General features: G+C 41.0%; 1 protein-coding gene across 1 annotated transcript in view; it reads right to left on the reverse strand.

The window, feature by feature from the left end:
- The window catches only part of LARP4 (La ribonucleoprotein domain family, member 4), a 14,854-nt gene extending 6,173 nt beyond the window's left edge, over positions 1-8,681 (reverse strand). The window contains 10 exon segments of the mRNA XM_009883204.1: positions 1,302-1,405; positions 1,920-2,129; positions 2,783-2,836; positions 3,204-3,314; positions 4,281-4,384; positions 5,154-5,290; positions 5,839-5,914; positions 6,237-6,395; positions 8,012-8,159; positions 8,658-8,681. Of these exon segments, the coding sequence (XP_009881506.1) occupies positions 1,302-1,405; positions 1,920-2,129; positions 2,783-2,836; positions 3,204-3,314; positions 4,281-4,384; positions 5,154-5,290; positions 5,839-5,914; positions 6,237-6,395; positions 8,012-8,159; positions 8,658-8,681 (1,127 nt within the window).
- Positions 8,682-12,586: the final 3,905 nt, after the last annotated feature.

Raw genomic sequence — 12,586 nt, forward strand, 5'->3', positions numbered from 1 at the left:
CCTGCTGAAGCATAACTAATGTCTGCTGCCAGAATACAAAGATTTATTACTGCAAAAACAGAGCTTTGTACTAGCACAAACGCTGAGGATGATTGGCAGAAAAGATAAGACAACCAAGACAGACCAGCAGAACCTGTACACACTTGACCCTAAAGCCGTAACTTCACCATGACTGAAGTTTTACCAATGAATCTTCACATAACCAGGAGAGTTTTAAAAGCTCAAGGATGATACGGATGTGATCTATAAGGCGGCAGTGAATGTGTGGTCATTTCAAGATGTTAATATTTGGGTACATACAATTCTTGTACAGTTTCAGCATCCATACTTCTGAGAGGATCCATATACACGAGAGTTTCACAGGCTTTAGGTTTGGGCACAATTTAAGGCAAAAAAACCCCAAGCCCAAAACCTTTATGAAAAGGTCTTAGCTGAGAGCTGAGCAGCTGTAACTGAATCAGCTGCCCCATCTTCTAAGTAAAGTTACACTACCAGCTTCACAGCCTCTATTAAGACTCTGCTGACTCACCGCAGACCAAATTCTGAAGTTCACCTTCTGCCAACAGCCACAAACCTTAACTGCATCACAAAATCATTTACGGCACTGGCAGTTGTCAACCGATTTCTCAAACAGTATAAAAAGCAATTCCCATGCTGCCAGCCTGCATGCCGAACACAGTGAAAGAGCTTGCAAATAACACAATTTCCACCCACATAAACAGATTACTACTCCATTGTATTTACAGAGTACTGTTCCAGCAAATACAAAGCTGTTTCCTCCTCCCCAGTGTTTGTATCTGAGTCCTTAGAGTTATCAGGAAAGATGGGGATAAAGCAAATAAATTACAGTAACAAACTCAGCATCAAGCAGTTTTAGCATACAGCAGTCAGGGCATGCAACTCAGCTGCAAAAACAGAATGGCCCTCTGCAAGACTAATCACAAACAGGAAAAGCTCACATTTGTGCTGCAGGAGTTTATAATCAGTGTATAACAAACATAATTAGAAGTATTACCTTAGGAGGAAGTTAGTTATTTCTCTGCAGAAATTCCTCTGAGGTTTTTAAAGGAGTTACCTTTGCTCTCTCCAGCACATACGTCCATTATTTTAGGATCTTAAACTGCCACATTGATTTTAATTTTATCTTACAAATCAAGTTGAAAAACATCATACATATTTGATAAGCAAAATAAGTAACCTAGTCCCACCAGAAGGCACTGCATTCTACAAGTGCAAGGAACACTTCAGGATCTCAGTACTGTAAGTTCTCAGAGAGCAAACAACTGACAGAGCTATCTTACCGATTTCTATGGAATGGGCGACCTATACTCAAAGAAGCAGCATTTGTTTTATATGATCCTGGTGTATTAAAGCCATTCACAAATCCACCATTAGGAAAGGGGGCCTGCAACAGACAGAACAGTCTCAATGGCTGAACTAAAAAGAAAAATGTTTGCAGTTTTATGAAATCAGCTTCGGCAGTTATTCATCTAGTCTGTTTGTACTTTTATGCTCGGCTACCGTATCCACTATGTTGTAAGCTTTCTACTAAAGAGAAACCCCCACTAGGTTAACAGTCTGCACAGCTACGTCAGCATCAGAGTCCTGCTGATGCCAGGCAGGCTACAAAGCTCTTCCAGTAACACTAGCTACTGGGCAACAGAATTTCACACCAAAATTTCTTGAAATAGGTGGCAGCCAATGGTGAGACATGCAGCCTCTCTGACTGTCCTGCTTTATGAGGTTCATGACATAACACGAAGTATCATCAGAAGGATCTGTCTAGAAAAACTGTGCATTCTACAGCTAAAAAGCCAACTAACCCTATTGATGTGTTAATCAATCATTATTGCTTAACAGTAATAATTATTACTAACGTTTTGGGGTAGCTGTTCTCATTTTCATCAGCTGTTACTTACCAGCGGTGTTTCAAAGTAAGGTGCAGGATTTGGAGACCACGTCTGAGGCACAATGCTGTAAATAGAGTACTGCTGAGGACTATATACAGGCTGCATAAACAGTGGCGAGGCAAACTGTGCTTGTGTTTGAACTGGCTGAGTATAGACACTGGAATCCACTACTCGGTAACCATTCTTAGCAAAAAAGGTGTTGATGGCTTTTATCCTTGCCTGCAAGATACGAAATCACACCACATACGTTAGTTGGAAGATAAAGAGAAGCAGAACGTGAAATCTTTCTTGCCTACCGAAATGATAACAGAAAGGATGTGAAGAGGAAGCAGGTTGATTACTGCTTACAAATAAAAACTGATAAAAATCAATAGAGATTACACTCTTACAGCATGCGAAAGGGAAGGGGACACGTGCTGCTTTAGCTAGGGAATCTGTCAAGTTTCAGACAAACGCTGCTTTCTGCAGCAGTAACTGTGCAGACTCCAATTCTGACTGTTCCTCTCACAGTCCAAACAGCTTGCTTCAGCCTTATTTGTAGAGCAGCTAACTCAAGCTAGAGACTCAGGATGGCAGGAGTCCCTCTCCTGAGTTCTGCAGACCCAGATTCTGGGGAGAGTGGAGAAGGAAAGACGAAATAGGAATGTATTTCACACCTCATGGGAAGCAGCACTGTGAACAACCAGCAGCCACTGAGCTGTAATTTTTCAAAGCTACCCATGACCTCATTCAAGTTAGCAGCCTACAGAGCAAGTGTTACGAACCACCCCACTGCTAATTCCTTCGTTCCCCCTCTTAACTGCTCACTATCATTCAAATAGAAACAATATATAATTCAATTCAAACAGAAACCTCATATAAAGCAGCCTTACCATTACTGGCTTGCCCTGAAAGGTTTTCACTTCTTCCCTCAAGTATTTAAATGCCTATGGATACAAAAAAGATTAACATTAAAGTATCTTGATAAAATTGTACTTCTCAAACGATATGACATGATTTAACATGAAGTTGCAATATGCTTCCCTGTGAGCCCAGCTAAATTTATTAACACTTCAAATTCAGGACACGAGATGTCAGTTATGGCCAGAGAGTACTGAGGCAAGGGTCAGACAAGGGAATTGTAACCCTACAATCTCTCAACTTTTTCCTCTATTAACTAGAATTTAAATAACAGAAGGGGATCAGTAAATAAAAATTTATTTTAGCTGCAGGAAGCATACATACAATTCTTTTGAGCAGGGGAAGTATTACTAACAAAATTGAGATGTCATTAACTGTTGAAGGCAGCCTTACCTGTTGCGCATCCGTATCCGACTGGAATGTAACGTACCAGTTGTTGTTGTGAGCAAACTCACAGCTTATCACTTTGGGGCAGTTTTCATTTTTAAACAGAGCCTTAACCTCCTAGGGGAGAGAAAAAGCCGGGCGTTAAGGGGACCTCACTCTAAGCTGTAAATTGAACACTAAACCAACAAAAGTTTACACTCCAGCGCCTCAGCTGCAATCTTCCCTTGATCAGGGATGTTCTTTAATTCCCGTGACAGGTCTGACAGACAGCAAATTATCCTCTACCTGTTTCAGAACCCAAGAATACTAGTCAAGCCTACTGAACTCCCCAAATATGTGCCTTTAGATCAGACGAGTCATCTAGACAAGAACGACTCTAGGAAATATTTCTAAATCAAGGCAACCTGACAGCTTTGCAATAATCAGATTTTAAAGAGAGAGCAAAGCAGCTGTTCAGCGTTTGCATTACAAGAACTAATTAAAAATGCTAGTAGACAAACAGCCTGTGTTACAACTTTAAAAAACAAAGAACTAAATCATTCCATTAGCCAAATATCAGTAGGAATTTTATTATCCTCCCTTCTCTGAACGCAATGAGCTGAGCTAACACTAGGCCACAATGAATGAGAAATGTTTAGTAACATTTCTTGCTGCCAAAACAACCGTCTGACTTCAAGTAAAGTTACTGCTGTGACAAAAATTTAGTCTGAATTCCAAGCTATGCCCTGGACTGATTGTATTTTTGGATCTGAAAAGAGACCAGTTTAAGCTTCCTTCCAGAAAAGCCCAAGTAGCTCAGTTTTTGGTGGGGGAAAAAGAAAATATTACTTAACAGCATTTTAATACATTCGTAAATAATGGGAACGGACAACAATGACAAAAAGGCTTTGCTTTGGCTTTTTTGACAATATATCCAGGCAGAAAAAAATTACGTATGTGGTTTACAAGAAAAATATCTGTTTAATCAAATTAAATACCAGTTGACCTTTTAAAGAACACTTCCTGTTGCTGTTTGAATCACTGTTGAAGATACCTTCCAAAAACATCGACAGCCTTTTCTTTCTTTCCTTTCTATTTATTTACCTCTATAGGTGTTGTTTCAGGGATCTCACGGAGAATGATAATACATCGTTTGTGGTTTGGTCTTACTTTCTCCCCTCTCTCATCCACTTGTACCATAGGAGAAGCTAAAATTTAAATATAAAAGTTGGCTTAATATCGGACATTGTGCACTCAGCAGTACCAGACTCCATGATCCAACTTGTAACAAAGAACTGCAATGGATTGCTTAAGAAACCAGAATTCTTGAATTGAGGCTAAAGGGCTGTTTTATCAGCTATATTCCGTTAGACGCTCAGTACATTTTAGCTGTTTGTCCGATGTTGCCTCCAACTACAGCTCAGGTATCTAAAACACTCAGTCCCAAATTCAATTCACTGCCAACTGAAATTCAAGTTAAGAGGATATAACAACATTCCTAGACAGAGTTCTAATATTAAAAGTTAAAGTAAAGGTAGTGAAATCAAATCAGAATAAAGACATAAAAAGTTCATTTACAGCTGTTTCCACATGCAGCCATGTGCAGAATCAGCACAAGACAATTTGTCAGGAGAATTCCAGCTAACTTCTTCTAATAAGCTTTTTCTAGTTTTATCATTTCTAGTAAAATTTTTGCACTGATCAGAAGACTAGGGTTTACTCCCCGAACACGACTTTCACTGCTAACAATATCTTAGAGTGGCTTCTTACTGGGGCAGTTTGAGGCAGTTTATTATAAAGCATAACTGGAATTCAGGAGTCTGAAACAGCCACTTATTCAAACATCTCTGCAGAACGAGGTTCCCGTTGCCATTTACCAAAACAATATGCTGTAACCCGCTAAGAAAGAACATGTTTCTCTAAAGCAAGGAAGGACTCTTTGTTCTACTAATACAGACACCAAACACCCAGACTTACATCTCAAAACTTCAAGAATAAGGTCCATATCAGTCGTCAGCTTCTTAATACCTTCCATGTTGGCAATTGTCCATATTGGAACAAACTGGTCACTATCCATTTGAGACATCAAGTAGAGATCCTTTGAAAGATTCTCACTACAAAGACATAAGTTCACTATTATATAAAAATCTTGAACTTTATTTACAGAAGCCTCAAAACAACAGGATAACTCCAGCCTTAACTATTCACCAGTACCATTCACAGCCAACTCTAGCCAAAACGTACTCAGATTTTCTCTCCTGGAAAAAATCCTAGCAGATCAAAACAAAGCAGAATAAGATAATGAAAATAAAATAAACAAAAAAACACTTAATGAAAGTTACAATGCTCTGCATGTTAGTCTGCCCAAGAGACCTCTTCTGGTAATATACTGCTAAACTATCTCAACGTGTTATGACATCGCACATAAGCAATACTCAATTCTCATTAAGGACAAGGATGCACGGACAGGACTGAAACAGCTGGAAGGTGCCACAGGGTTTCTACAGCATTTTAGCAAATCTTGTTTCATATTGCAACCAACTCTCTCACCCACAATTGACATTTTTATGAAGATGATACCACATATCAAGCCAAAAAAGGGGAAAATTTGTCAATGATTTTAATAAAGGGTTTATAAAAAGTTGAATTAACTGTACTGTACCGTGAGAAGCAGAATTCTAGTTGTTTTTTCAAACATTCTCTAATGTCTTCTGTGGACACAGAGGAGCTGCCTTCACCTAAAAGTCACCACATTCACCATCAGATCTGTTTCACGGTAAGAGTACAATGCAAGAAGACGTTTCATTGTACGTCAATGAAGACCAAGAGGAAAATGTTAAGGACATGCTTAAAGACCCCCATACTACACATTCTCAAAATGACTTAGATCCCATGGTTTTCACCTACTTGGCCCAGTGCTCTGGCTGGCTTGGATCTTCTTAAATACGCATGGAATGGAACATTTCAACGTTCCTACTCAGGATTTACAAGTCTCATCATAACCGCAGCAGCATTCAGCAGATTAGACACCGACAGTGGTATTCTAACTTGAAAACTCACCAGACACTTCATAGATTTGGTATCCAAGATCTTCTGTTGCTAGGACAATTCCATTTGCAGATGCTTCATCAACTCCTGTGCCATTTCTGGTGGCTTCACAAGACGGGGAATACATCACTTCATATTGCTTGCAGCTATCCTCTGAAATCTCTAGGTTACCTGACAAAAGAACACATCATCAACGGAAAACCTACCGCAAGCTTCAGAATATTTTCCCGTTTGAAAAATTTTGGCTACCAACATTAAAACAAATACTCCAGAATGTTGTAACTGAAAGCGTCCAGACTTTTAATCTACGTTTCAGCATCTACTTTGTATTGGATCGCACTTTCTACCTCTCCAATTTCAGAAAGATCTTCTGGTTTGCACTAGGGTCTCAGGAATAAGTAACCAATAGGATGGTGAAAATTGTAAGATTCCCGAAAGTGGCTGAGGATGTAAAAAACAGGCTTTCCACCTGAAATTTAAAATACTTCAACGAGGTTCCTGAAAACAAAGCACTAAAATAGCTGATATCACTTCTTCAATGCATTACATGATTCTTATTTATAGAAAGGACTCAGAGGCATCTAGTGATTGTTATAAAACACAGAGGAATGACACTGAAATTGGCCAATCTCTTGTTCAGGACACCTCATCTCAGTCTTCACCACAGCTGCTTGAGGCAGAAACCTGTGAAATTTTAGTTTAATCCAACAGTCAGGCAAAGGAGATTGTTCCAAAATAATCAAATGCTCTGCTAGATCTTTTCCATGCTAATGATGAATCCACTAAAAAACAAACTTTGAGAAGAGATGCTATTCAACTACTTACATTAGAAATTGCTTAAAAGGAAGAATGTCGTCCATGGAAAAAAATGCCTTTAATTTTCCAGCAGCATAACACTGCCATGATTGCTTCATATTGTTATAAAGAGACAAATGAGTTTCTCTCAGCCAATGCACAAACTCAGTACTCTCTCTACATTTCTGCTGACTTACCAAAAAACTTTTGACAGGCCACACAAACTGAATCCTCCCTTCTTTATCCCTAACTTTTCCTAAACGTTTTTCCAGGGATTCTTCTGCATCCTGCTTAGCAGGCCTCTGCCATATTTTGAGTAACCTTAGCTGTATGAGTGGCGTCATACCAACTCTAAGCCAAATCAGAAGAGTTAAACCGTTTGAGTATTTAGTTCTGGACAACAGGACTGACCATGTGGTAGGGATGGAGAAGAGGGACCAAAACAGAATACAGACTAAACTGAAAGGAGCTAACCATAGGTGCTCTACAGCTTCTATTCCAGCACGAATGCTACTGTCTAACAGTTCTCAGCAGCACCTCAGCCATTGACCAGGATTGCAGGTGGCCCTCAGACCTTATCTTCCTGTTCACAGGGTCAAGTGTATACTAAAGTGCAGCAATGGTGAACAAGACAAGTCATGAATCCATTTCTACACATTTAGCATCTTGTTTCCCTCTTAGCGCGTTACTCAGTCATCACCGGGCTCCTTGGATCCTGCTCCCTGCTGAAGCATTCGGTCCTAGCGCAGTTCTGCACACCTTCTGGAATCCCTAAACCAAAGCTCACTGGTCAGACCTACCATCTCAATAAACTCTCTACTGCCTTCTCACATTCATTTCACACTTGCTGCTACGTCAGCAGTAACAACCTCAAGGAGAAAAGCAAGAGGTTGCTTCTCACTGCTGAACTCTCTTCCGGAGAACCCTCAGCGCTGCCGAGCCAGAGAAGTATTTACTGGCTAGTGTTTAAAGATAGGCCCATGACATCTCACCCTCGGTGTGAGTCCCTTGTGCAGCTGCTGTTTCTTGCCACGAGTGCTCTGTGCCATTTGTTGGTGGCACAGCCTCACCACTCCCTTGGGACACTTCTTGCCACACTTTTGCGTTAGGGTTTAAGCCAGCACCTTTCGATGTTACCTGCTGAAGAGACCAGAATGCTTGTATTAGCAAAAATCATCCAAAGATGCTTTACAAGCCAGATAATATAGGTGAATTTAGTGATTTTTCTATAGAATTCCACATCGCAAGTATCTAACCAGCTATTAAGCACCTATGTGATTTTTCATTAATCAAAACAGGAAAATCCTTGGTATTTTCCAAGTATTTCATTTCTACCTCCATTAGAAGTGTTGCCTTCAACCTCTCTTTGTTGACATCCAACAACATCAGCAGAGGAAGCGGCTAGCCGTCAAGGACTCTGGTAACTCGGGTAACTCATAAGCTTTTAAAGACTTGACTGTCATAATGCTCCAGTCCCCTTTCACCAGAAAGGGAAATTTTCCCTCCTCCAGACCCCTTCCTAGAAAGGAAGGTAAAAAAACATATTTCAAGGAGAAGAAACTAATGACTTACTGAATTAGTGACATCTGTACTAACCAAGCATCACCTATGCTACGCCAGGATTCCTCCTGAACTTACCCGAGTACTACCCGATTTCCCCATGAGTTTACCTACATCTTTTACACGTCAGTGTATGCTAATGATTTCCTTAAACCTGTAACCAAGGAGATTAAAGTTTTTGAAGTGCCGAGATAAACACACACACCATCACAGCCTGCTGGGAGGGGGGAACAGGATGTCTCACTTTGGGATTGGGCAACAAGGACCATAATTAGAGTAAGAGCATAAAGAATGAGACAGACAAGAGAAACCGCTGGATACCTGATGCAGATAAACACTTATTTCTACAACAAAAGATGGTGCCCTCCAAGTCCCTTTCTGAGAGCTGCTCAGAAACTCAAAGGGTGTGATGTCCAATAACCCAGCAACAGCACAGAGGACGCGCATTGTAATGGCTTTTGCTCCACCACGATAAAACCAACTCCTTCAACATAGACAAGAAAACTCTGCTTTTGCAAAAATTCTCTTCCCAAGAACTCCCAATGCCCTACAAGCAACTAATACACTTTCCTCCAAACAGGTTCCTTCTAACATTAAATGACAGCGCACTTCACCCACGCCATTTGCTTGAGTTTAAAAGGCTAAAGCCATTCATCCTAGCTCATATCTCACAAATTCACAAATAAGGAAGTTTGATATTTCAGAGGCCAGTCTGCTGAATTCTGAAATTAAGGAGTGGCTTACTACCAGGCCTCAAACATAAAGCAAAAGGATAAGGAAGCAGTTGCAATAGCTTTAGAGATAATTCCTCTGCCAAGGTCACACCTAGTTCCAAAGCTATTTGCTGCAAGGACAAGCCCAAATTCAGTAACAAAAAGCCTCCAAACACCGGAGAGGTTCAAGACAACCACGAGAGAAGGCAGAACAAAGATCACAGTTTTTGCAAGGCCCTCTTTGGGATTCAGAATCCCCCATGCACAACTGACTTCATCCACACAGCAGCGGAATTTTCCCCCTTTTGTTAATCGTAGCAGAAGAATATAGCTGGAAACAGAAAGAAGAACTAGAACTAGTTCAGTGTGAAAGGACACATGTACATTTCCCTTCTTAGTTTTCAGAGTAGTTGTTCTCCAACAAAACAACCTTGGAAGAAAAACCCGGTAACCTGCTGCACCCACATATTCTCACTGTGGATGCAGTTCAACGAGATTGAAACTTAATGCTGCTCAACTGCTGGTCACTCCTGCGACACAGTGTACCTGTCAGCGTGGGCGCCTGCTCTGAAGCTGAAAACCAGCAGATCCCATTTCCTGGAATTTACTTTTCATCAAAGCAAAAAAAAAAAAGACACGTCAAGGAGATAATTCATTATTTTATAAAAATAAATACTGCCTCACTACCTTACGTCTTTGAGGTCAGCATTTAGCTCAAGCTGAACGTTATTTTAAGGAATAAGTATGATAAAGTGAAACTGAAACACTTTAGGGAGATCACTACACTTCTGGAGGTGATCAGAAGCAAAATGCAACTCTGAGTATGGCAGATGATGTTACTCACTTTAGCAAATACCGAAAGACACACGTGGTGACACAGAAGTTCAGAAATCACAGGTCCAAGTGAAAAGTGCTAAGAAACTAAATAGGTTCAGGCTGGTAATGCGATGAATGGACCTGTTAATACATTCGCTGAAATATACACCTGAAACAGAGCGTGGGCTACTTCCCCTTTGTTCTAGAAACACTTAATGACATGTAACGCAATTCTGCGAGACCCAGCCCTGATGTCATGCATCTTAACAGCAAGACACCATGGACTCTGAGAGGAGAAAAAGTCCCTAATTTACATAAGCTTTTTGAAAATGCCGTCTGCCATGCTCCAGGAGCAGAGCCACTCCATTCTGGCAAGCAGTTCTTCTGAAGAGAAGGCCAAAATATCAATTCTTGGTTATTTAACTGAGGCTAACAAATACTGAGCCCATTTGATTGGCTGCAGAACAATCCTCCCAGCTGCTATCGGGAACTTTCATGATGAGGTTAAAGCTTTACAGAGTTACAAAGGTTAGGAACACTCGCTGGTATCCACGAGCTGACAAAGCTGTCCTCCTCAGCAGAGCTCCCCTACAGTTTACATTACTTTCGGCAAACGCGGATCAAAGATTCTCCTCAAGCAATTCCTCAAAATTCACTATCGAAGCATCTGCCTCATTTTGAAAGGACAGCAAAGAATATTTTTCTTATTTTAACAGCCTAAATTGCATTTAACAGATTCAATTAAGCCAACAAAAATTAAAGTGCTTGGAGGTTTTTTTTAAAGCATTCTTTTTTAATATTAATTCAAATTATCCTGCAACCAAAACCTTAACACTGCGCTCATGACAGATTTCCCTAAGCAGACTGGCTTTCTAAAAGGGAATCTAAGTGAAAAATCCAGATGAGAATTTAATAAAACTTGTGAGGTGAGAATCTAAACATTTTCCAGAAGTGGAAATGTAAGCAGAGGGAAAAAAGCTGTAGGTCAGCAAACCCATGAGAGGTTGGCAAAGAGCAGACAGGTAGGGAAATACCCATCTGTGGTGCAGTCAGGCACATGCCAGTGTAGTTACCCGTCACCTTCTCAAAGCTTATCCAGGCTGTGAAGCAAACAAAAAAAAAAAAAAAAAAAGAGAGAAAGCTGCTGTCAAACCAAAAGCGAGACACAGAACTCCTTTGGAACTGACTGCAGGATATCATGTAACAACAGTTCAGTACTCTGAACGTCCCAGGCAATTCTCAAAACACACATTAACTTTAATGATCACAAGAGAGTTACTCCTACTGACTGCAGTGTGTCGTTTTCATCAGCCAGTACAAGCACCCCAGAACCAGGGGTGCCTCCTTTATCCCTCGGAAAAGTAACTGCACAGTTGTGCTGTATGAAGCTGGTACCACCCTCCCCAGCACGGATGGTGCCCATCACTTCTGTGTGAACAGGGACAATCTGGGGGGTTTGCCATCTAGAGGGAAGCAGGAAACCTCACCTGCTAAAAAAGAGGGCCAGGAATACTCAGTGCTTCACATAGTCCTGGTTTTCTAGCTAGGAAACATCACTGGCAACAATTAGGGCAGCATTTCACCCACCTGAAATGCAAAGATTTCAATTTTCCCAATAAACTTCGAATATATTTAATTAGGAACAGGACTGACCAAAACCTAAAGCAGGCACAACAAGCCATTATCAATTACGTTTTTCGCAATGCATTTAATAATATTCCCAATGCACCTTCATTATTGATTGTTAACAGCATGCTGGTCCTGGCTGCAAGTGAGAAACAAGACCAACACCAAACATGAGTGCACAAAAAATAGCATGAGCCTTACGCTGTTCCCTCACTGCAGCAAGATTTTTGAGCTAAAAGGTATTAAGGAAAACAAAATTCCACCGTGCACACTGTGAAGGAATCAGTTCACAATCACCACATGCACATTTCAGTTAAGTCTAAAATATAACGCTGACAGGTAAAACAAGTCAGCTAATCCTCCAGAAAGCTTCAGGACTTCTGACACAATCCGGTTCTGGACCTTACTTTTCAGGCAATCCCAAAAATCCTGAGATAAAAGCTGCTGCCTGCTTTCAAGCATCTGACCACAATGTTTCAGAACACCTGGTAAAGAGTTCAAGTTCCCTGTCCTGGCAGTGAAAAGGCACCTTCAGAAAGTCTACGTTGTCCTCAGGAACTCAAAATTAAACATTGATGCTTGCTAAATGAAGATCACAGAAACTAACTCGCAAGACTATCGGCAGAAGAGAAAGGAGATCAAAGAAAGCTACCAAAGTCACTCAAGTTTGCGCTGTGAAAGGATTCACTGAGGGCCCAGCCACGCGCTGCCTGGCTTTGCAGGCTCCTTGTACTTCAGCTCCCTGTGAGCAGCCCGAGCCACAACCGCTCTGTGCCACTGCTGTGGGTTCCAGAACCTGCATCGCACGCCTGCTGCTCGGAGGGACCACCTCTGCCTCGCACGCTCAGCTCC

This window comes from Charadrius vociferus, unplaced genomic scaffold (assembly GCF_000708025.1).
Source record: "Charadrius vociferus isolate BGI_N301 unplaced genomic scaffold, ASM70802v2 scaffold564, whole genome shotgun sequence".
NCBI classification, from domain to species: domain Eukaryota; kingdom Metazoa; phylum Chordata; class Aves; order Charadriiformes; family Charadriidae; genus Charadrius; species Charadrius vociferus.